At 45.9% G+C, this 26,028-nt stretch overlaps 3 protein-coding genes across 3 annotated transcripts; all 3 read right to left on the reverse strand.

The window, feature by feature from the left end:
* Nucleotides 1–479: 479 nt before the first annotated feature.
* Nucleotides 480–2,444, reverse strand: N7533_008299 (uncharacterized protein; the record flags this gene model as incomplete). Its single annotated transcript, XM_057104949.1, has 2 exons — nt 480–2,181; nt 2,245–2,444. The coding sequence occupies 2 exons, from the start codon at nt 2,442–2,444 to the stop codon at nt 480–482; spliced, it is 1,902 nt and encodes a 633-aa protein (XP_056959906.1).
* A 10,042-nt stretch (nt 2,445–12,486) lies between these two features.
* N7533_008300 (lysophospholipase catalytic domain-containing protein) lies at nt 12,487–14,567 on the reverse strand (the record flags this gene model as incomplete). Its single annotated transcript, XM_057104950.1, has 3 exons — nt 12,487–13,556; nt 13,639–13,793; nt 13,861–14,567. 3 exons carry the CDS (start codon nt 14,565–14,567, stop codon nt 12,487–12,489), a joined length of 1,932 nt encoding a protein of 643 aa, XP_056959907.1.
* A 4,788-nt stretch (nt 14,568–19,355) lies between these two features.
* N7533_008301 (uncharacterized protein) lies at nt 19,356–21,232 on the reverse strand (the record flags this gene model as incomplete). Its single annotated transcript, XM_057104951.1, has 3 exons — nt 19,356–19,393; nt 19,450–20,325; nt 20,542–21,232. The coding sequence occupies 3 exons, from the start codon at nt 21,230–21,232 to the stop codon at nt 19,356–19,358; spliced, it is 1,605 nt and encodes a 534-aa protein (XP_056959908.1).
* Nucleotides 21,233–26,028: the final 4,796 nt, after the last annotated feature.

Here is a 26,028-nt window from a genome sequence, read left to right on the forward strand (position 1 = left end):
TTTCGAATTCGAATAGATCTTTGAATGATCTTTTCGAATACGAATAAGGAAAAGCCTTATTCGATTCCACCCCTAGAGTAAGCTAAGGCCTTTTCCGCTCGATGCTGTGGATGCATCGGCTTGGTCGGTTGTCATGAGGCTGTTTATAGGCAGTCAAGATTTGTTTGCGGGTCCAGTATGATCACCAAAACTCCACAGCGGCCAATCAGTCGCAATGCCTTTAGACTAGTCAGTTGGTAGTGCCTGTGTCTTTCAGCCAGCTGATGCTCCCATCGTAGCACCCTACGTGAAGCCTGCAGCAAAGATGAAGGCTGTATACACTAATGCGGCATAGTCGGGGTTTAAAAGGGCTTAACTCCGATAGGAGTGATATATTGTGTAGTTACATGTAGCAGATCGATTAGGGACTTATTGTCATTCAAACTGTGTTTCAAACGCGAACATATAGGAGAGCATTGTGTCCTTTGTTGAACTGTGTCTCATGTTGAGTCAATGAATATACCTTCTTCCGCCACTTTGACATCAACCTTCATGCCCCAAGATTTCTCCAGATAAACCCAATTCTTCTTTTTCCCCGCTTTCATGACCTTTTTGATGTTGTTTCTTAAGACTCTTTTAAATCTTGCTGGATCATCTTGGACCTTCTGTAGGGTGATCCTCAGTATGAGACCTTCTTTGTTCTTCTTTTTGCCTAAATTCCAAGACCACTCCGAGGAAAATAGCACAACTGGTTTAGAAGTATCAATTTTGCCACCAGGGTACAGACACGTGATAAGAAAGCCAACACGACCAAGGTATTGAGCCCACCAGACATCCTCGGGGCTGATAATACTGCGGAGAGCATCCCGAAATTCAACCTCCCGCGGGGGCAGCTCGCCGCGATATCTCGCCTGTAGCATCAATGCAAGCCTAGAACGATCCTGATGAGAGACTCCATGTGTTGAAGACAGAATCCCTGTACTTGTAGAATATAATGCGGTGGTTGAGGCTGTCTCTTTCGACATGAACATATGGACGTACATGACATTGGCAAACGCTTTAATGACATGATCCCCAAAGTCCGGAGGAAACCTCCTGATCCCGTCCGTCGAAGGATTTGGTATGGCGCTCTCAATGAGTTCCTGTAGCCGTCGCATAGACCCAGGCGCAAAGTTCCGGGTCGCAACCTCGAGTGGAGCTTGCTTCCGAATTGATGACGAGAGCTGTCGAAACAAATAACCCTCCCTCACGCCGCCCTGGCAGAAGTGTGCCTCCTTAATGCCAAGAGGAATAGCCTCCGCAAGAGCATTAATGAGAAATGCCACTGCAGGTACTTGAGAGCGTCGCCGGTCGGAAACTCTGAAGATTTCATGGGCTGCCTTCGCCGCATATTCAATGGTTTTTGTGTCCTCAAACTGGTCCCTTCCGGCAGTATAACCATTGATGATCGAGATTGGATAGTGGTTCCCATGTGACTGACTCAGATTCAGGAGCAAATAGCCCCATCCCCGAAAGCCGCCCCCGGATAAGTACATCCGGAAGCCTCCATCTCGCTCTGCCTCTTCGACGAGGGTGTCTGGAATTTCGAGCCGACTGTAGGCATCTCTGAAGTTGGTTACCATCCTCTCCCGGAACAATTGAATGGAGTACTTAGCTCCATCTTTGCTTTTTCCTTTTTGGAGGTCCTCCAACTTCTTAGTCAAGGCTGCCGCGCCATACGGAAAGCTGAAGCTTCCTCGGGTGCTTGTTCTGATGTATCCTCGCTGGCTAACAATCCAAGATATCTGAATGCTGCCACCACCAAGATCGGCAACCAGTCCTTTCATTGCCATGAACCCACTAGCGATGCCTAATGTGCCAATTTGTCCCTCTTCCTCCTTTTCAAGCAGCTCAACATCTATAGTGGTTTCGGCTTTGATCGCCTGGAGCAACTGAGCTGAGTTTTTGGCTATGCGTGTTGCTTCAGTGGCGATGAAATGAATTTGGTCTCTATGCACTCCAATGTCATCGCAGATGACGACGAATTGCCGGAGAGTTTCGGAAACTATTGTTATGACATGGTCTGGGATAGGAATTTGCTGCCCTGTCTTAGGGTCGAACTGTGCATCGTATAGCGAGATTGATGATCGATGTACTAAGACGGTAGGAATAATGCGTGCCAAAGGTGGAGAAAGGTCGGATATTGAAAACCGAATTCCGTTGCTAACATCATAAGGCAAGCGTTAACAACCATATTCTCGAACGCCGCATGTTTCTTTGACTTGCCTTCCTATATCTACGATGCCGATAAGCTTATCCCCATGACCCATCCAAGGTGGATTCCCATTTCTCAACCATTCCAAAGAGGGGAACTCCGTGGCTACTTTTGCCGGAGATTTGTGATGAACAACGGCATCCTCGAACTCATTGGAAATATCGACCATATCATAGTCAAATGTGTCCAAGAGCTCTCCTCGCAATACCATTATAGAGGATATTGAGTGAGTTATTCCGTTTCAGATAATAAGCAGTTCAGGGTTGTCATGCAATATTGAGATGGGGGCGGGTGTGGAAAATTATGATCTTAAGTGTTCACGCATCTCGCCACCATTCGTCAAGACGATAAACTTTATTTAAAACTATATGTCAGAATTTCTCGATTAACGGCTTCTTTGCTCTGCTTGTAGACAGTAGCTTCAGGTCTATTCAAAAATTGTGGCAGTAGAAAGTGAATTTCGCGTGGGTCTGGAGAGTATGTGGACTGTGTCATGGGATCTATTGCCCTACCCAGCTTTTTCTCGCTAGCCTCAGTGAATCTAAATAGTGATTACGAAGAAATGCTAAGCATATTCTTATATTTTCTTAGTCGATCAGGTTATCATACAGTACCACTTCAGCGTAGGGGATGCTTTAATTGAGACCTACGTTGTGTCACTGTTCTCCATCGATTCCACTATGTAAGTGAATGGTTATATCGCCGAGGGGGAGAGGAGTTGCCACTGAATGCTCGATATAGTTGCACAACACACTTTTTTGCAGTGATGATTTAGACATAGCTCCTGGTCGCCGAGACGGGTTGGCTGGTCTAGATGCGGTGGCGAATATCCCACTATCCGAATGAACCGGCCGCCTCCACGCGCCGCGTCAAACGTACCGATTCTCGGGGTATCAGTATCTCTCTGTGAACATATGATTATATAGCATTTTGTCCCAAAGTCATCGGGTCATTGTGCAAAAAGAAAGGCGTGATCACATGCAATGGATTCCCGTCAGCATGGGTGTGGGACATGACAGGAAAGAGAAACCTTATCACGTTCCACCAGCAATTCGGGGCTTATCCGTTACACTAGCACATCACGCTTTCTCCTCGATTTCCTCTATTTTCATAGACTCGGCACGATCATCGAAGGTAGAGGGGCCTTTTGGAAGGTGAACATTTTACACAATGAATCTGTTGAAAGTATTTTCGTCCTAAAAACCCAAAGTACCTTCGCCCCGCTCACGAATATATGGTCCTTTGAAGACTTTACCCTTATTTTCAACAATAATATTGGCTCTATATCCTTTCCCATGAACCTGGGGTGGAAAATTAACTTCAACTATTAGGGATACTACTGGGGCCAATTATGGTATAATGTCCCCATCGGAACAGTTTATGTAAACGGAGTTGGCTGTCGCAAGTGGAGAGTTATCCTTGCCTTCTAGTTTATTGCCCTTTAGCTCTATTTGATAAGCGGTATTTTAGTGAGTGCTAAAACACCCCATTTTCAAGCCTATAAGGAGAGGAATAATATCCACCTAGGGAATTTATGTCTTTTATACCTACATCAAGCCCAACGATACAACATCACATATCAATAGGCGTGCCGGAAGGTTCTCTTGGTAAAAACTACGGGGAAGAGAAAGCTTTAGTTAAGTATATCAAACTGACTACTTGTAATATACAGGCGCAAGTATCATAATGCAGAATACTACGACCATAACGAACCCCGGGCAGACAGTGAAGATATGTATACACAATCTTCAACTATAGTCTAGTTCAGTGAGTAATCCGGTATAGAAACTTCCAGGGAACCATGACCCGGCGTCTATACCGAGTATAAAGTTTTTGAACTACCGCACCACACGGGGTTTTCTCTAGTCCTTAATTAATATGCCACACCCAAAGCCGTCAGAATAGGTCCAGAAAAGATATACTTCTTAATACTTAGCACCTTATGCTTTCGACAGTGTGCAGTTAAACTATTTATTTAATATTTTGGTCGATTCAAATTGCAACTTTATTCTTGTTGCGATCTACAGGAAAATAAGACAAGCAGTTCAACTGGTTATGAGTCCAACTTCTGCGTAATATAGAACTGAATTTAACACTTCGCATCAAATATAGCTCCTCTGCTATATTATCACGATATGACGAGGGAAGGGACGTTGGATGTAACGTAACCCTGGAGATTGCACAAACAATTCTTACGGGGATTGAGAGTTCGGAGAGTTTATTCCGCATCATTATTATAGAGATGTTCAGTTTTCAGAATTGCATGAGAGAAGAGAAGGGATATAAAGACCTACTGTATCAAGCGCTCAAAACAATAATCTCTCGCTACTAATGAATAATGATTTAATATACGCGCGGTAAAGAATTTTCTGAATAGGTTTTGATGCTTCCTTCATAGAGTTCTCTTTTTAATCTCCTACAATTGAAACTCTTCATTCAAACGCAATTCATCCTCTAACAATAAAAACTTCTAATTTTATGGGTCAAGGATACGCAATACGAAGTTGACTATTGCATCGCGTATCAGTTTTTTTTGGATTGTATCTTTCGGTGAAGCAGAGTCAAGACGGGAAAAGAGGAGAAGTAAAAGTTTTTGTTTGTTTTCAAGTATCGCTGAGAACCAGCTGGAAAAAAGAGCCTCGTCGAAGAAGGTCGTGGATTGCTGTGCTTTCATGTCAATAACAAGGCACTCTAATATAGCCAATTTATGGGTTAAAGGGATACATAATTAAATAGGCCTACATACCCTCCGGGGGAGGGCCAGCATGCTTCTCTTGAATTGGAACTCTGCGATATTTGATGGCTGTCGAGGGAATCGATATCTTGTGAAATTCAGATAACAGTGATGAATATGCAGGGACGTTTGACTTTACATTATTTGCTTCAAGATCAGCATTGACCAGTTCTGCAACTTTCGTAATATTTTCCAATCTACTAATACATTTCCTTAAATATGCCTTGTCTCCTTAGAGCCCATACATGATTCCTTCCAGTATATGTCATCTCGGGTGTCAATATCGATCGAAGTGGGGTCTCGTGGGTTAGTATTTTGTTAGTAAACTGGCTTGAAGGCGATTCTCCAAGTGTTCAACATCCTATTCTCGGCAGTTGAAGCGTGTTTACCGTCTCTGGCACGAGGTGGTTGATGTGGGTTAATTTGGGGAGGGGTTCGTTTGTGTTGGTCGACATGGTCAGGTGGCGTCCAGTCGGCCGGTGGCTATTGCAAACCGTATTGAGGCTCGCACTGCTTCCAAGTTCGGTTTCCAGTTCTCGCCATCCAAAGGCGACTTTCCACCCAGGAAAAAAGATATGTTGCCTCGATGAGTATGGGTACATTGCAGCATTTCCATCCTGTGCGTGGTCCACTTCTGACATCGAAAGAGGAAGTGCTCCACGGTCTCTCTTGCTTGTCCGCATGCACATTGATCTGTCTCTGCGACGTTGATTCGAAAGAGATATCCATTGAGTCTTGCCATGCCCGTGCGGAGCTGGGCCAGCACGCTCGCTTCTTTCCACGATAATCGGTCATACAGCTGTCGCGTGTGTTTGCCTGGAAGTGCTGTATCCACTCGCCGGGAGTGTCTGCCTACGTTGTCGGGCAGCTCACTGCTGGCGGCAGCTTGAGACCGCGCAAGATTCAGAGTTGTCGACTTCATCCTAGGGACCTGTTTCTGCGTAACGGCGTCTTCTTGTGTTGCGGCTCGGGCCTGTTCTTTCGCCAGACCTAGCAGATTGTTGTCTTCCTTTGTGGGAATCCACAGGACGCTGATCCGATTTCCATTCTTCTGCAGTCTTCTCAATAGCTTGTAGATTTGGCAGACAAATTCTTGACCCGACTGTTGTCGAGGGCTCTTCAGCGTGAGAGCCGCTGCTTTGTTACTTGTGGTCAGTGTGATCCTAAAATCTTTCAGTCCCACAAGTGTCTTTAATGTGTGCACCATAGCCGCTAGCTCTGCGGAAAATAGATTTTGTTCTGTTCTCGCACCCAACGTGACGGAAAAGACCTTCAGTCTCACTTTCCGATAGCGAGGTGGTTGTTTCTCGATCGCGACCCCGAATCCCACCAGCTCATTCCGTGACGAGCTGCTGAAAGCGATTTGCATCGATCCGCCTGGTGCAGTCGATGTCTGGGGAATAGGCTTATTCTCAGTTTGCACGCGTGCTTCCCATGGTGCCAGTGCAAACGGATTGATGGTTTCCAGCGATTCCATCTCAATGTTTCTCAGCACGTCCGCTACCTGATATAATGGTGAGCGGTGGTACCTCCTGAATTTCCTGATCCGATCTGTGTTTCTGCGAAGAGGCAAGTACTGATTTGTATTCCTTAGCTAAGCAAGCCTAATAATACATTGTAGAGGTGGCAGCATGTCTACCTACATAGACCCTCCACCTTACGTCTCCTTCGATCCTTTTCCGCATCCTTCGCGGGGCACAGCCGGGTCCGCAAGTCAATACCAGTTTGCACCTTAAGCCTACTTCCATAGCCGCCCTAAAGACTCCATCCTCGATGGCCATCTTCGGAATCCTATTCTCTCAGTAGACCGACACGCGCGTCCGTCCTCTCGAGCCATATAGAAAGTGTCGTATCTGCAGTCCGCCCACCCAGCCTTCCGTCGCTTCCATTATATGCTGCGCCCCGCAGATTGTCAAATCCGTTTCGCGCTACCTTGCAAGATCTCTCTGGCAAGGCCGACCGTGTCTCGCAGGAGTTCGCCCAGTTGTATCCTCTCTGTACCCAGAACAGCCAAGCAACACAGTGTTGTCCCTCCTACTAACCAAAGTACCTCGTCGTTCTCTGTGTGGGTTCAAGCATGCTGGATCCTGCCATATCGTTCGTGTTTTGTTTTTGACTTCGTCGTTTCTGTGATCTTTGACCCAGCGATATCCTCCTTTCAACAGAGCAGCCCGAGAGCACCCCAAGGGTGTCCTATCCCACGACCCTAGTGTCCACTGATTGTAGGATCGGTTTCGCAGTCGTGTGTCGGGTGGTTTTCAAATTGTTCCCTTGTCGCCTGTGCGTGGGGTCAGGGGTCCTGACCCCTGAGCTCTCGCTCTAGCAGTAGCCCTAGCCAGCGGACAGTGCTGGCTGGTGTGACTCTTCTCAGCTCTGCTAATGCCATCGGGCAAGGCATTCGCAGGTTCCCAGCCGGCACCACGGGGAGGTGAGAGTCGTCGCCGGCCCAGATTGTAACATCAACAGCTAGAAACTGTTGCATTACAGTATATCCATGGTTAACTTACAAGGCCGTATTACGTTTCATGTCCTGTACCATACGCCAAGACGGTCCAAAACAAGCATGATCTGCAGGAAGTTTCACAATTGTCTTGGCGGTGGGGCGTGAGATAGTTTCTCTGTGTAAAACATGGAAGCCAATTTCGAATATTGCTGTATCCGCTTCGCCCGGATATTTGCTGGAGCCTTTAGTAAGATCCGGAAGAAAATGCCGGTCAGTCGTGCTTATCACTCAGTTGTCTCAGAACTTCGAGGTAAGACCGTTGATTCGCCTCTAGAGGTTATCCTCATTTAATCCCGGTTCTGTGGCACTGATAACTCGTAATACGCTGTCATCTTTGTATCACTTCTGACGGGTCTGAGCGGTGATCTAGGTGTAAACCATTCAGATATTTGTGCTGAACAAGTAGAAACTCGATTATTAATAACACATCCTTTCTTTTTATTCTGTTTATGGTTTACATTGCAAAACATGTCCAAGGAGAGCGTCACAGCTGTTGAACTATTGTCCAGGTTGGCAAGCACCATACATGTCATCGCTTCTAACCTACAAGACAATCGACTCGGCAGGAGGACCATCCAAGCACTTCTTCAGGATTACACCTCTCGTGCGGAGTCGGATGGTTATCTTATCAACGCTTCAAGGCAAGACTCGAAATGTGCTGACCTTGGCTTGTTCCTAGCCTACTACCACATGGAGTTGATATCATGGCTAGCGAGAAATAACTATACTATTTTATCATCGTCAGTGAAGTGGTATAGCTTGAGGAAGCTTTTCAAAAAATACCGACTACCTCTGCTTTCAATCTCATCACAGACTGCGGATTTGAAAGACCAGCTGGAAAATATTACGAAAGTTGCAAAACTGGTCAATGCCGATCTTGAAGCAAATAATGTAAAGTCAAACGTCCCTGCATATTCATCACTGTTTTCTGAATTTCAAAAGATATTGGCTCCCTCGACAGCCATCAAATATTGCAGAGTTCCAATTCAAAGAAGCATGCTGGCCCTCCCACGGAAGGTATGTAGGCCTATTTAATGATATATCCCTTTGACCCATAAAATGGCCATATTAGAGTTCCTTTTTTTTGTTAACATGAAAGCACAGCAATCCACGACCTTCTTCGACGAGGCTCCTTTTACCTGCGGGTTCTCAGCAATAGTTGAAAACAAAACAACATTTCTTACTTCTCCTCTTTTCCCGTCTTGACTCTGCTTCACCGAAAGATACAATCCAAAAAACTGATACGCTATGCGATAGTAAACATAGTATTGCGTACCCTTGACCCACACAATTAGAAGTTTTTATCGTTCGAGGATGAATTGCGTTTGAATTAAAAGCTTCAATTGTAGGATATTTAAACGAGAAGTCTATGAAGGAAACATTAAAACCTATTTAGAAAATACTTTACCACGCGTATATTACATCATTATTCAGAAGTAGCGAGGGTAAACGAGATTTGCTAAGGGCCCTGAATATTATTCTTCCCCGTTTAACCCCACCTAACATGTTTCCCCGGCTGCAAGGCAGATCAAAAGCACTTTAATTGGGAATTGAGCGAGGTTTGAATCTGCTATATACAGTATAGCTGTGCTCACTGTGTACAATACTAATTTTGGCTGTCTTGCGTCAATTTGTTGATAATAATTTCCAGTCTTCACGTCGTCCTATTTCATTATTTTCCAACCTAGTTAATAGGTCGGCTGTTAAAGAGGATCTATTGTTGCGCCAGATGTTACCTCTATTGTATTGAGCCACCTGAAATGACAGTATTGTAGTGAGCAGCTTGATAGGTGTTTGAATCCCTTCTCTTCTCTCGTGCAATTATGGAAACTGAATATCTCCTTAATCACAATGCGGAATTCACTCTTCGAACTTCTCAATTCCGGTAAGAGTTGTTTGTGCAATCTCCAGGCTACGCTACATCCCAAGGTTCCCTTCCCTCTTCATATCGTGATATCGTGATAATATAGTAGAGGAGCTATCTTCGATGCGAACTGTTAAATTAAGATCTATATTACGCAGCAGTCGGACTCATAACCAGTTGAGCTACTTGTCTGATCTTCCTATAGATTGCAAAGATGCGATTTCTGAATGAAGATGCAATTTGAATCAACCGAAATATTGACAAAAATGGGTTGACCGCACAATGTCAAAAGTATAGGTGCTAAGTATCATGAAGTCCATCTTTTCCGGGCCCGTGATGAGGACTTTGGGTGTGGTATATTAATTGAGGAGGTCTAGACAAAATCCCGTGAGGTGTGGTAGTTCATTAACTTCATACTCGGTATAGACGCCGGGTCATGGTTCCCTGGAAGTTTCTATACCGGATTACTCACTGAACTAGACTGTAGTTGAAGATTGTGTACACATATCTTCACCGTCTGCCCGGGGTTCGTTATGGTCGTAGCATTCTGCATTATGATACTTGCGCCTGTATATCACCAGGAGTCAGTTGGATATACTTAACTAAAGCTTTCTCTTCCCCGTAGTTCTTACCAAGAGAACCTTCCGGCACGCCTATTGACATGTGATGTTGTATTATTGGGCTTGATGTAGGTATGAAAGACATAAATTCCCTAGGTGGATATTATTCCTCTCCTTATAGGCTTGAAAATGGGGTGTTTTGGCACTCACTAAAATACCGCTCATCAAATAGAGCCAAAGGGCAATGAACGAGAAGGCAAGGACGACTCTCCACTCGCGACAGCCGACTCCATTCACATGAACTGTTCCGATAGGGCCAGTATGCCATAATCGGCCCCAGTAGTATCCCCAATAGTTGTAGTACCAGGAAGAAGAGCATGTGTTAGTGCCTGTTTTCTGCTTGCCTTGCATTGTTAAGCTGGTCCCTTATTTTCGTCCGACTGGCATACCGGACTGGAAAAGCATACCGTCTCGAGAAGGCAAAATGCCACGAGCCACATAATAAAGAGGACAAAGTCGAATGGAAAGCCAAGGAAAAGACTGTTGAATGGTGGACAAACGGCGAGCGAAAATATCATGCCAATTGCTGAAGTGACCATAGTATAAACAATGCGTCCGTCGACGGACACATCGGCAATATTGATGACGTAGCAAAATCGACTGAGTATCCCGAGAACAACGACACCACATACCAATTCTCCGAAACGAATAAAAGAGGAAAATATCCTATGGGTGGTGCCTTTAAGCTCCATTCTGAAGTTGTTGCAAACAATTCGCAAGACCAACGTCAATCTGTGTTAATATAAATTCAAAGGTTGGATATTCGTTCCGTTTTGGAAGCTGGTTTAGCGGGGAAGTGAGTAAAGCGGAACAAAGTGATCGTTCCTACTCAAGAATTGCTCACTTTCACTCGCTCGGCTCTAGTTTCACACTTAACAGGAAGGTTCAATGGCTTGCCCGAAGGTTCTAATCCATCGTTCCACCGTCGCTTACCAGCATATTTGCATGTGAACGGCCCAGACCTTAACCTGTAGATCTTCTACAATCTCTCGGGCGGGTTGAAGTACTCCAACTCCAGGCCAAAGAGATAGTTGAAGTTAATTTTCCACCCCAGGTTCATGGGAAAGGATATAGAGCCAATATTATTGTTGAAAATAAGGGTAAAGTCTTCAAAGGACCATATATTCGTGAGCGGGGCGAAGGTACTTTGGGTTTTTAGGACGAAAATACTTTCAACAGATTCATTGTGTAAAATGTTCACCTTCCAAAAGGCCCCTCTACCTTCGATGATCGTGCCGAGTCTATGAAAATAGAGGAAATCGAGGAGAAAGCGTGATGTGCTAGTGTAACGGATAAGCCCCGAATTGCTGGTGGAACGTGATAAGGTTTCTCTTTCCTGTCATGTCCCACACCCATGCTGACGGGAATCCATTGCATGTGATCACGCCTTTCTTTTTGCACAATGACCCGATGACTTTGGGACAAAATGCTATATAATCATATGTTCACAGAGAGATACTGATACCCCGAGAATCGGTACGTTTGACGCGGCGCGTGGAGGCGGCCGGTTCATTCGGATAGTGGGATATTCGCCACCGCATCTAGACCAGCCAACCCGTCTCGGCGACCAGGAGCTATGTCTAAATCATCACTGCAAAAAAGTGTGTTGTGCAACTATATCGAGCATTCAGTGGCAACTCCTCTCCCCCTCGGCGATATAACCATTCACTTACATAGTGGAATCGATGGAGAACAGTGACACAACGTAGGTCTCAATTAAAGCATCCCCTACGCTGAAGTGGTACTGTATGATAACCTGATCGACTAAGAAAATATAAGAATATGCTTAGCATTTCTTCGTAATCACTATTTAGATTCACTGAGGCTAGCGAGAAGAAGCTGGGATGCTACCTGTTAGGTATGCTAAAGGTACTGAGCTTTTTGGCCCTATGCAGGTAGACAACGCGGGTTCTGGACAAATATTGGGGCAATCGAACGATTCCTCCATTTCTTGCAGATTAAATACCCCCGAGTCCTTGTCTCCCATGGTTTTCTCCAAAAAGCAAAAGACATCTTACAATCGCAGTCTACCAGGATCTGGCGCGGTCTTCCACAATAAAGCGGGCGACCTCCACTCCCCCATGATAGAGTGGAACACAGCAATGGCACCGCTCCTTGACGCATCAGCCCAACATCATTCGCCGATTTTTTGGGGTGGCTCTGGCTGCTTCACCCCGTTGGCTGAGACCCAAAATTGGCTGTATGGGGAAGCAACTCGACATGAATACCCGAACTATATGCCGTGATTTCTCTCACAACACGATTCAGGTTACACCGTAGTGGATAGCATCGATCATTTCATTCCTACAGGTGATCTTAATTCTTCGGATTCTCTTATGTGACACATCTTAGCTAGTTCAAACTAAATGCAATGTATCATATCAAATTTGCTCATACGCTCACGTATCTTCGTCGGTTGTACTTCAAGTTAATTGGTCACCTGAAGAATTCAATAGCTTTACACTTCATTTCTGGTGAGCTTCTGAAAATAAAACTGTTCAATTTGTTAAGCGAACTACATTCCTTTTATTCCTAGAACATCAAAGAAAAGGTTGCTTCACCTAACACAATTTGGATCATCGATAATAGGAACGTGTTCCAAATCTTCAACCCCTTTCCAATACCACTTTCAAGTATGAGTGTTGGCTGATAAGAGTCAGGAGCCGTACTGCTGATAGTTCCATTCCAGCAATAGCTCTCGAAACACTCTACGCATTCATGTGGCTCGGAGGTATTTGTCCTTTCAAGACTCCTACTCAGAATAGCGCATCCAACGCAAGTTGGCCACCTGGAATCAACGGATCCGTTTCCCATTGTAGCAACATTGTATCCGTTCAGGATAATAGAATCTCGCTTAGAGGCACTGAACTCCAGATCAAATGTCGAAACGTTTGAGTAGAAAGAATATGGGCTGTTCGGAATGTAAATGATTAAAGGACCGGTTGTCCTTTTTTCCCCGGCTGCGTACGGAGATCGACACCCGAAAAATGTTGGTCGTTGATTCAGCCTCAGGTTCACAAATGTATTTTGATCAGGCACGTGAGGAAAGGCTGTTCCATTTCCAATGCCACTGGGATTCAAATTTCTCTTATATGTTGCCAACATGCTTGTTCCATTGGGCCAACTAAATTCGGTATCAGCCGAGCTGTCTATAGCAATCACAACATCCACTTTGCGTTTTGGCTGTAGTAAAGGATAGAACGGTATGTTTTGTAGATCCTCCCCCCCATCCACAAGGAACAATGTCTCTTCCTTGGCGTTCTTGCTTCTCCAGTCATTACTCCAGAGGTAGAAGGGATTGGGTTTGTAAATTGCGACATCTTTCTCACTTTCATCAAGGTTTTCTAACAGAGATTCTGCAACTTTCTGTAATGAATCTCTCATTCCACTGTTGTTTATCTGTAGAAGAGCCTGATTGAATAAGCTTGATGAGGTTCCCATAAGAAAACCAGCATTATCAAATCCGTGCGTGCATGTGTCGCCATCGATTTCACCTGACCTGAAGTTCGAGCCCAGGTAATCTAATGGCATAAACGCAAAAGTCGAAGGATCCCATGTACCAAGTTCCCAAGGAGTGATCTCAAATACGGATGAGTTTAAAGCTAGAATAAATTATTCAAGTGATCCGCCATATTTCTTGAGAATTCTCGTTGTGAAATAAGGAGAAGCAACGAAAGAACTTACTTATATCCTTCTCCCCTGATGTTCGCTCAAGTGCAGTGATGATGGGAATTGGTATGCGGCCATCATTGAATTCTTTTGAGATAGATATAGATGACCACGACTTATTTGGCCCCCCACCAGTCGCGTTAATGAGTTGGTAGGATAATGCCCGACCCCTATACAATATTGAATATCAGCAGCTCTTGAAAACGATTGAAAATTTTTGAATTTCAAATCACTTACCAGTAATCAGTCAATGATACCTGGAAACCGGCATTAGACTTCCTGTCGACTTCGTGAATGAGTTTCTGATAATAATCATCCTCGGTTTCTGGGCCTTGCAATACTGAGCTATCAAATCTCCATAGGGCCCCGCCTTGGTCATTCATCAGTTCTGCTATCGTAGGGAAGTTATTGATGTAGACCGATCCGACCAACCAAGATCCCCCACTAAGCCCTGATATATATGTCGCAGATTGTATAATCCCTCCAAGCTGCCCATTGGCAGGTATTTTAGAATTTTCAGAGCGATCATCGAACGCTGTAAAAGCACCCGCGCCATTCATGAGTGCTCGGTAGCCACCCCCAGAGAATGCAATTCCTATGCTGGGAGGGTCAGCTTTCTCAAAAGACTTGAAATATGCCTTAACATCGAAACCCTCGATATGAAGTCGATCAAGCAAATTTTGAAGCGATAAAAGCCTGCTCTCTTTGCCTTTCTGTAGCCATGCCGACTCAGAAGAGCTTAAATTTTGAGCATTTCGAACACTCGGCATAACTGATGAGCATCCGAGACTCTCTGGAGCGTAGGAAGCGGGATATCTCGACCGAATGCCCGAACCTGAAGATAGGGCAGCGTCGAACAGCCCAAACGCCGCAAAAAATGTCAGAAGAGTATTCAAACCCATGGCTGAGGTGATCATCATGTCCAGTGTGCTAAATCCTCCCATCAATTGAAAGTGTATAAAATAAGAAAGACAATGGATGGATCTTTCGAGAAATATTTATATCTAGGAGAACACGGCGAATTGTTACATTATGACTTTTGTAAGGTATTGAATGAAAAATGACCATACACGTATACGAACTATAAGGTAATGAGGTGTCTTAACCTTGATATTTGTGTAATGATAGCCTAAGCTCTGAATGAGTCGTAAGTTGCGCAAATTCTGGTGAACTTAAAGTTTGAGACCCACAGCGCTCACGTCGCACATAATTGTAGATATTCGATTTTCAACCTAGAATCGATGTAAATTACTTCTAACCTGAAATTAGTCTTACGCCTTACTGAAAAGCCACAAGCTGCCTGGGCACGCCTAAAGGTTCCAAAAGATGAATACAAGCCTGTGGTGATGTCAGCAGTCACAAGCGGGATAATTGATCATTTCACGTGGGGCAGCACCTGTGTGTCATTGAAGTAAATTACGCGCTATCATTTATTGGGAAAAGGTGCCGAATGGCTTTTGAATAGCTTTAGCAGAGAGGTATTGCATCTTCAGGCGTCCCGCTCATCTTGGCAAGATAGATGATATGTTCTATTCGGGATTGTTGCGGAGAGCCCCTCCCCCTTGCGTCGGGTCCACAATATTCCGTGCTTTTATTGGTGACCTCTCGCAGTCAAGATGGAACAGGAATGTGTACAGTTTGGCCGTAACGGGTCACCTGTCGCTGCGGTTTTATGCGTAAACGCATTAGACTGTAGCATCAGAGATGGCCCAAATGACCCGGGCCAACTAGGATGGTGGAGGGGACGGTGGAGGAAGCAATAGCGATAGCGGAGCTGGCGAGCCTGTCTGGAACTGGTGATTGAGCTTGTACAAAACTGACGCGTTTGTGGTGAAATACACCCTGAATGCCTCCGAGGTCCATCTCCCGAGCACCTGGATCTGGTCGTCGAGGATCCCACTATCGTGCGCATGTTGAGCCGCGCCCTTCCGAAAGCTGTGGCCCGAGTAGCCGTCCGTCTGGATGCCAAGTGCTCTCAGCCAGAAATAGCCCAAAGTGGCAGCAATTGCCTCAGTTATCGATGTACGAACGAATATTCTGCATTCGAAGCATACCGACGAATTTCTCATGGTTCTGAGATGACAGCGCCTTCGTGAGGCCATCGGCTGCCATCTGACCAGTGGGCACCCATTCAATGTGGATGCGCCCTTCTGAAACCTCCTGCCTAGGCCAGTGGCTATAAATGTCAACATGACGAAGCTTGGTGTGCAGTTTGACATTGGCATTGGAGATCAGATTAACCGTTTGTTGGTTATCGCATTTCAAAATAATGTGATGGCTAGGTCTGAAACCTAGGTTGGTGAGCAAGCGCATAGTATATTGAACAGATCGTGCTGCATCAGAAAGGGCCAGAAGTTCAGCCTCAGTGGTAGACGTCGTTACTGTGCGCTGCTTGGAAGCTTTCCAGTCGACAGGGCCACCATATATCTGGCAGATATAACCAGATGAGCTTTTCCGATCGGTGTTATCACCATATGAGGTGTCGCTGGCAAGTTCCACCGATTTTAGGCCGCTGCAGAGGCCATATTCAATTGCCAGGTGACGGGTCCAGTACAGATAGACTGTCACACGGTCAATAGCATCAATGTGCTGTGGCCCTGGATTAGTGAGAAACTGGGCCAATTTGGCAGTAGCTCTGGCAGCATCAGGCCTGGTGATGGTGGTGGCATATTGAGCTGAGCCTAGTTTGCTGGAAAATTCTTCGATCCTGGCCTTATTTGGTAGGCCATCATGAAGCTTCAACTCTTGCCCAGGTGCCAGTGGTGTGGTCACCCTTGAACGATGGTTAAGATGGTATCGGATAGCCATCTTTTCAATATAGGCATCAATATAGGCATCTTGGCATAACCAGAGCTTCCTGTACTCTCGGTTTCGAATGATGCGTATGCCTAGGAACCAGCGAGCGTCACCATGGTCGGTGAGCTCCCAGTTTGCATGGAGATCGCGCTCCAGCTGTTCGGCTTGATGCCGTTGGGATGGATCACTAGCAATAATGATATCATCCACATAGAAGAAGACAATGATGTCTTTTCCAACAAACACACACGGATCCTCAGGCAGTGCAGTTAGTCCTATCTTTCCCAGGACGCCTGAGGCCTCCTGTTGTCATAGCTTTGGGGATATCCGAAGTCCATATAACGCCTTTTCGAGTTTCCAGCATAGACCTGGTGGTGAGGTTGAACCATCTGGAAGTTTGGTACAAACCGGTTTTGGCAATGTGCTGTTGAGGAATGCATTCACAGCATCCAATTGCCTCACATCCCAGTTGAATGCGGCAACCAGGCCAAAGATAATGCGTGCAGTTCGAGCGGCTAGGGTAGCGGCTCTCTTTTCGTCTGGTGTTACTTTTTCAAGATCACCGCGTACACATAGACGAGCTTTGAACTTCCGGAGATTGCCATCTTGATCAAACTTATAGTCAAAGACCCATTTCAATGGCAACACCTGGACGGAACGGTCATTTGGTTCTTTGACCTCTTGGAATGTTCCCTTAGCACGCAGGCTATTGGTCTCACGGGCTGCAGCAGCTAGGAAGGCCTCGCAGTGAGGATGACGGAGCATGTCCTTCCAATTCTGCGGCAGTGGTGGTAAGTCATCACGATGTTGGTGGTGTTCTTGTTCGGCATTGAGGCCGGTGGCAAATGCAGCCAATAGCTCTCCACCCCCTCAGTCTCTGCAGCAGGGTTTCCGGCCGGAAAACGATCATGTGACGGTGTAGGTGGTAACGGCGGCAATTCATCGTCAGGGAATGCTCCTGATAGTGTATGCTCAGAGTGATCATCTAGTTGCTGGGGCTTCCATTCCACAGATGGTGGGGTCAATTCCTGGATTGGTTCTGCACGATCATCCGGTTGCTGCGGACCCTCAGGCTCAGGCGTCCGATATGTCGTCTGAATTGGCGCATAGAATTGGCGTTGCTCGGCTATATAAGAATCGAATGAATGGGTAGGCGGTGCTGGTTGGCCAGGCTGTGGCATCACTGTGCTAGCCGTTCCAGGGCCAGTCACATAATCCATCCAGTTATCTGTCAACCCTCGTTCTTTCAATATCACACGATCAACCTCATCCTTCGTCATAGCATCTGCGGCAGGAATGGGTAATGGCTCCTCCTTCCAATATTCAATATTTGGATGCCAGCGTCGCGATTCATCGAAAACTGCATCTCGCACACGAATGATATCGTTCTTCCGAGGTCTCCATATTCGCCAGACATTCGATGCTTCATATCCGACTAGAATGCCGATTTCAGCGGACGGAGCTTATTTCGTTGAGGAATTCTGTCCAGACGAAAGTAGGTAAGACTACCATATATTCTGATACCAGAGAGATCTGATTTCTTGACTCCATCAGCATCCAGTAAAGCGCGGGCTTCATCCCAAGGCACAATCCATTGGGATTTATCCTTCAAATAGGTCGGTGTGCGATTCAATATCCATGCAGCTGCCATGACCATCTCCGGCCACAGGGCTTCTGGCAATTTGCCTTCAATTCGCAGCTTTCTGGCTTTCATGGTGATCACACCCCCTGAGCGCTCGCCTGGTCCATTCATTTCCGCATGTTGTGGTATGGTGTGGGTGATAATGAAGCCTTCTCGTTTTAGCTCTTTCTCCACATCCTCCCTCACAGCCTGCTCGTTATCCGCATGAACTGCTATAATAGGCAATTTCAGGACTTTCGTTGCGAATGCAAGGAAATGCCTAATGGCCACGACCGCGTCATTTTTGAATTGGTGGGGATACACCCAATGGAAACGAATTCCGGACACATAGAAGTGTGTGAAATATTGCATCTTATTGTATGCAATTGGCATGACCACAATGTCATAGAAAATTTGACCATATCGGCCGAATTGACGACCCCAGGGACGACGTGAAATTTGTCGTGGTGCCTGAGATAGTCGGCAGATCTCGCAATGAGACTGATCTCCATTGTTAGGAGTTGTGGAACCATCTATCTCGATTCCATCCACAAGCTCAGCAGCTTTCTTGACTGTGATTGGCTGAATATGACCTAGCCTACGATGCCACACATCAAATGATGCTTTCGAGCTTCTTGATGCAGACGATTTCCGCGCCGCCATCGCGTACTGCGTCTCACATCCTTCTTTCCAAGCGGTGGGGCTGACGGATAGTCAGGCTGTGGCATCACCGGCCGGTTGGTCAAATAGCCATAGACCAGCTCCACGATCATGGGTTAATTTGGCAAAAGCACTGCCATTAGCACTGCGCATGCATCCACCATTCTCATCCCATCGGCAACCTTTAGTCTTCGCTTGACTTTATGAAACCAGGTTGACATGAAAATCAGGGGAATATTTGACGTTATAGAGTCGGACGACGCTTGGTCCACCAGTGATAGGGTCAACACAGAGCATTCTGACAGTTCCAATACCTTCAACTCGCGTGAAGCTATCGCCAGTTCGCATGGCCGCCTTCTTCACGGTATATTGATCAAATAGGCTGCGATTATTGCAAACATGAATGCCAGCTCCGGTGTCCAATATCCATCGATCCCTAAGGTTCATTTTGGCTGTGGTGTTCATGGCCAAGTTATCCTCCTCGGGATATTCGTCATTCGGCAACGTTAATGCAGCAATTGGTGCTGATTTTTCGGCAGAATAATTGCCAGAACCGGTTAGTCCATTGCCATTTCCAGCCGTTTTGGCTATCTCTTTGTCAATGAATCTCTTCCAGTTGACGTGCTCTTTTAATAGGCGTTCCACACGTGCCATTTTATCCCGATCCGGTGGTTGCCAGCCCGCAGTACGAAGCTTCGGGTTCACATTGGCACATTCCCATGGTTTATGAGATCGATCCATGCACATACAATATCGTTCTGCAAGAGGAATATCTTTCAACGTTCGCTTCTTCCGATTCGGTGCACTGGCAGCGGCACTAGGCGTGGCCTCCTCATTGTCATGGAGAGTGGAGAAGGTATTATTCGCTCTGCTTCCTGAGACCTGAATGCCTAGAGCAGCACTAAGCGTGGCTGGGACTATCGGTGGTGATGGTGCCGGCGCATTGCCATAGTGCATACGATAGTGGTCAAGGAATTGAGACACCAGTTGACCATTATCCAGCTTCTTCTTCTCATGAACAACCAATTGATATTGGCCAGTATGCCAATTCGGTACGAGATGCCTTACTGCCACTAGGAAGTCCTCATTGGCTTCCGGACTGCGGCCTGCTGCCAGCATGCGATCTCTCATTTGCTCCCATCGGCGTGCCCATGCTCGAATATCCTCACCCTTAGCTGGTGGCACTTGAGAGTATCTAGACCATCGCTCACGATATGTCTCGTTTGTCGTGTTTGCATTCGAGAATCGATCTCTGAGAAACCTCAGTCGCTCATACAGAGTGCTAACACTATATAGTCGTTCAGCCACAGTGGCATCGACTGACTGCATGATCACACGTCGGATAGCAGCTAGTGCTTTACTCTGCCGTTCCCATTCAGGGAATTCCATCTTATATATTTCAATAGCCTCTGTACGTTCCGCCTTCGTCAGATTTCCCCAATCTGGTCGTTCGGGCCGTACAATCGGTTCAGGCCGTTCTTCATCGTCGGCTTCGGGGTCAAGGAGGTCCCATATACCATCGGTTTCAGCCTGTTCTTGGATATAACGAATCCAGCGGAGCCAATCGGCATCCGATCTCAGTTTAACACTCTGAGGAGCGGAGACTATGGTTGCTTCCATCTCAACTAAGTCGTATCAGACGATCGTGGTCGAATAGGGGTACACAGCGGTTCGGACAGCTTCAGGGGTAAAACGACACTCGGAGGTCAACAGCGGTTGAATTGAGTGCTGGGAATAGCTTCAATATTGATTAAATAGGCAATTCTTCCAGGCGAACCGGGCTCATAACTGTCGGAGCAGCTGTGGGCCCAAGTAACATACACGAATGAGGACTGACTTACCACATCCTGCAAACCCATTGAGCCAGAGGAAAGAACCTGTTTCTACTAGCCATTTTGTAAATTGATGACCATTGGTAAACCACAGTCCGGTTGCTTGATGGTGTTTTGCGTAGACGACGTGATGGTTAACAGATGCATCGGGTGCTTGAAGCCAAGCACGAATGGTGGATGAAATCTGGCTTGAGTTTGTCCGCTCGAGAAGCGATCTGACTGCCGATACTTCATCTTCAACCCGGCTGTGGCTTTTTAACTGTAGCACGTTGAGTGCGAACAGTAGAGTTTCACGTATCGCGCCAACATCTTCTTCAATCTTCAGTATTGTGCTTTTGCGGAACGGGTAGGTTGCGCGGTGTCCAGCAGCTTGAAGACGACATTTCAAGCGGGTAACCGATTCGGTATGGAACTTCTGGCATGCGGCCTGGAGCTCTTCGATTATCAAATGGCATCTCTGCGTGGCCTTTTCAACTTCTTGGAGCAGCTCTTCTGCGTTAGGCTGAGATTGTCTTTGTTGAATTGCACTTGCCAGGGATCGAAATGTGCTTTGAATAATCTCCATGTTTTGAGTGATTTTTGCGATATCAGCGTCTTGGCTTTTGTAAGCCGAATAAAAATCCAGCAGGCTTTGCGTCACTTTAACCCCAAGCGAGAGGAATCCGGCGATCCCAGCTGCGATCGAGAGGGGATCACTCATGGTGATAGTAAGTGGCCACTGGGATGAGGATATCTAATTAATAAAGAGGATATATTCAGTGGTGTGTGTGGAAGATACAGTTAGAAATTGCCCCGCTCGGGGGGGGGAGGGGCGGAGAAAGATTAATTGAGAGGCGCCAATTCAGCCTCGCTGCGGGGAGAGCTGACCAGATAGATGCCTAACGTGGCTCCTTCATAGAGATCACGTGAGGCACTAAGCTATGCAAGTGCTAACTTGCTGCTGAATGCTGAGAAATAAATTAGAAAGATTGTTTTCTTCAATAGAAATTGTCATTAAAAGCGGGATTCACGTTTAGCTTGTGAGAACGTGCGAGAGCACAGCCTCATGGGAACACAGCGTTGCCTAACCTGACCCTATAAGGCACATTCACAAAGAGCCTAGCCAACAAGATTCTCAGGTGAAAAATTACAATCTTTTTCTTCAGGAGTTACGAAAACAAGTCTCATTAGCAGATGTACTGTAACTATATTTTGAGGTATCGCTAGTTGACGAGTGGCAGAAATATGCATATGAGAGGATAAAGGGAGCGAACATCGGCGGCTTTATCGGCGACAGAAGGCTTATTATTGGCCCGCCGTCACAAGGTGGACGTGGGGATCCCGGTCGATCTTGACCAAATACGTATGATATGCTCGCTTGAAGTTGATGGGCTGGAGACATCATCGCCACTTTTAGTCCTAGAGGTATTTCCTACTTGAAATGGAACTATCCAGTCCAGCATCAGAGAAGTGACGATTGGTGGTGGGCCAGGAGGGATTGTGGCAGGATTGGGACTGCCGAACAATCGCATTTTCTTGCGTATGTTAGTGATAGAACGCTCAGTACAGTTCGCCAGCTTGGCCATTTGAGATGTAGTCAGTATTTTCTTGCTGTTTATCATGTGTACAATCATCCTACACTGCCCAGGGTTCAGGTTTCGTGCCATTTTGAAATGATTTAGAGGTGAATGGTTGCTGGCGTTTGGGGGGGGGGAGGGCTGGGGCAACGACAATAGATGATCTGCACTGAGACTTAATGGTCTAAATTGTCCTCTTCTAGCAGTGGGGCCTTGGAGAAGAATAGCAGGCCGGGGGTAGAAGCCGTTTCCGCTATCGACTGTATCGAATTCCTAAAGCTAAAATTGATCGCCCATCATTCATTACAAGGCGAAAGACCTTGTTGAAGCCCCCTTCTGCTAACTTGGAGATCGAGTCGTTGGACTGAGAACCAATAGCTTGAGCTGCCAAGGTTTGAAGTTGAGGAACGTTGAAAGACTTGTATCGGGCCTGAAGCTGCTGCTTGTAACCATGTATGGGCTGCAAGGAGACATTACATATGTTAGGACATGTATTGGTAGATTAGTGACAGTTGCCCTTTCGGCTTAGCCGCCGGGCGTTAATAAATTGTGTGTGTGAGTATAACCATGTTGACCAACACGAATTAACCCTACCCCAGTCCAACCCCAATCTAACCCCCACCAACTAACTACCTTCTGTCAGAGACGGTAGATACGCTTCAATTGCCGAGGATAGGATGTTGAACACTTGGAGAAGCCCCTTCAAGCAAGTCTACTAACTAAATACTAACCCACAAGGACCCGCTAAGATATCGACATCTAAGATGACATATACTGGAAGGAATTTTGTATGGGCTCCAAGGAGACACTGCATTAGCTGAGGCGTGTACATTTAGATCAGTGATAGTTGCCCTTTCGGTTCAGCCGATATTGGTGCTCGTTGAAAATTTGGCTAGCTAGTCAGATTACGGATAAGAAGAAAAAATAAGAACACAAAAGAGGAACATAGAAAAAAATTGGAACACGGCCTGAAATTGGAACGCGACATGAAACTAGAACAAAAAGCAAACCCTAATCCTGAATAAGACCACACAAGACAATGTGTTGCAATTCCGGGAGTGCACATGCCCCTGGCCCGGTGAGTATCTGTGTTATCAACAAACTGTTTCCTTTTTTGGAACAAGAAACGAAAAGAAATAAGAAATAAGAAATACTAACGGATTAAAGAAGTTAAAAAAGAACCTGCTGGTGAACAATGGTACATATCCCAGAAAAACAGGGTGCCTTCATCTGTCACTTTCAAACGTTCAACGTTAGCTCGCAATGTATATATATATTCAAGTTCTAATCATCCGTATAGTTTACTCCAATCATAAGCGGAACTTCCGAGTCGTAGTAGGACTTTCCGTCATCCTTCTCATTTAGCCATTTTAGATTCGGTAATCCAGAAAATGACGACATATGTGACGGTGTTTTCTAATGACTAAGCGCGCCCTGGATTAACGTAATTCCCGGCCGTCCCGAACACCCGGCCGTCCCGAACACCCAACCCCATTAAAAGATTTCGAGATCGATTATCTCAACCAACACTAATTAAATTAACTAGATAAAGCGATTTTTACATACATTAACCTTGTGGCCAATCTCCCTACACCCACTGCACCTAGGCGGGGCCCTAGTACGTGGTGGATTTACCTGACTAGGCAATTCGCCCTGCCCATGTGATTCTATCTTATCACCTTCCACTGACTGGTTTAGCTGTTCAACTAGCTGTAGGCCCTCTTCGACGGTCAAACCCTCTCCGCAGGGTATATGCCTCTTCGACCGATCGCGTTTCTTGCGCTTCTTCTCATTCGCTATACGTAAATTCGCATTGTCTTGCGCAAGTAATGCAGTGTGGTGTAACGCTATCATATGGCCTTTGATAATCTGATCTAGTAAGATCTTTGATGGTGTTGGAGGGCTGTTTGACTGTTGCTTTAGTAATTGCTTAAGCGAGGATGCTTGCTTATACAATTGAGCCACTGTCCTAGGCGTTTTTGGTGTGAATTGGCTAGATCTGCTGCTTGGTCGGTTGTTTGATGGTGTAGATGCTCGTAGAGAGATATTCAGCTTAGAAAGAACCCTTTCTGCATCTACTGGATTTATACCAGTAGCCATAAAGCTGTTTTGAATGGTATTCGGTTGAAAGGCTTCTAGCCGTGCGTGTTGGTAGTTATCCAAAAAATCAAACTTATCGATATGGTTATATCCCACACGGGCAAGATCACTTATAAAGCAACCATATGCGCGTTTAAGTACTGCAAAACAGCCAACATCTAGTGGTTGTAAAAGATGTGATGAATGTGCAGGCATACAAAGAGGGATAATATCGTTTTCTGCACAGATTTGATCGAATTGGGGTGTAAGGTGGCTACCATGCCCATCGAGAATCAATAAACGATATCGGCCGCGTACACGCGAATTTGTTGATGGGATAAAGAGCTTTTGTGACCAACGTAGACTAATCTCATCAGTAGTCCAGCCGTTCTTCGAGACCTCAAATCGCCAGTCTTTCGGTAGGTTATCAAACCAACCAGCAAGGGCAACCTTGCCCTTAAAGATCATACATGGCGGTCATGAATAGCCATCTGCACAGATTGACTCAATCGTAGTCACCCATTCACGATTTCCTGGCTGTAGAAGAGATCTCCGACCGTAGTATTCGGCGCGTGTAACTACTTTCTGATTTGCAATAAGACCCATTGCGAATCCTGTCTCATCAAAGTTGTAGATATCCTCTGGTTGAATCCCTTTCTCATCAATTATAGATTGTACAGTAAGAAACCACTGCTGAAGTGATTTAGGATCTTCGTTTAGGGCCCTTTGATAATCATATCTGCGTGATAAGCGTGTTCGAAGCTCATCGCGCCGTTTAATGAATATTGATGGCCAATTCTTGCCGACAGTAGATGGTGGCTGGCTACCACGCGTAGCCAGGAGGATATTAGCCATATCTCGTACAGTAGCTGGCGTAGGGGCTGCTCCACGCGAATCCATAGAGAGTATCCATTCAACAAGCGAATCCTCTTCTAATTGGGTCAGTTTATGGCCTGATGGGCGAGAATCAACGCGAGAAGATTGGCCGTGTACGCGATCGTGTAGGGTAGTAAGCGGTATTGCGTATAGCTTCGCTGCTGCGCGAAGAGATTTGACACGGCCGTCATTTAAATCTGAAAGAGCCAATAGGATTTTGCCCTCTTGATTGGCTAATTTCTGCGAAGATTCAGAGCGAATTGGTGGCATGGTAGGTGGTTGAAGTTGGTACGAAGGTAGGAAGACGCGATTTTGGATGGGGTGTTCGGGACGGCCGGGAATTACGTTACCGAATCTAAAATGGCTAAATGGGAAGGAGGGCAGGGATACTGGATACTGTAGGCCTCATGATTGAAGAGTTCTGTACAGGATCTCTACAGTAACTACTGGAGATAGAAATAATGAAGTCATTTCAATCATGACAATTACAGGAGTACAGCACTATTTTACGGTACCGTATATATATAATCTCTTGTCGAAAATTATTGTCCATGGCAAGTACATAACTACATGGGCTCCCACTATGAATAAGTGATGGCACTACTGGACTGTACACAGATACAAAGAAAAGAAAAGAAACATTATGAGACATAGTACTGCAATGCAAAAGTAAGCAAAGATCTACTGACACCCGACATTCAGAAGGCAATACAGTATGGAATACAAAACTGAGATGACCATGCTGGTGTTAACTAGCTAATAGTTCACTTGGAACTAGTCTGTGATAGAGGAAATGGTGGGTCCAATTCTACGGGCCAGCTCCCTAGGGCCTAATGACAGTGGGCTCGATGGCTCTGTCGCGATGGTTGTACCCGCCCCAGATCCCTCTTGTTCATCTCTCCAGGCAATATGAGTCCCTGAACCGTTTCCAATTTCGTGTTTCATTCTTGGAGTTTCCACGTCTGAAAGGCGCCAACCTGGATGC

Source organism: Penicillium manginii, assembly GCF_028828005.1.
Source record: "Penicillium manginii strain IBT 31320 chromosome Unknown utg000005l:1.0-5665137.0:1.0-5668048.0, whole genome shotgun sequence".
Lineage (NCBI taxonomy): Eukaryota > Fungi > Ascomycota > Eurotiomycetes > Eurotiales > Aspergillaceae > Penicillium > Penicillium manginii.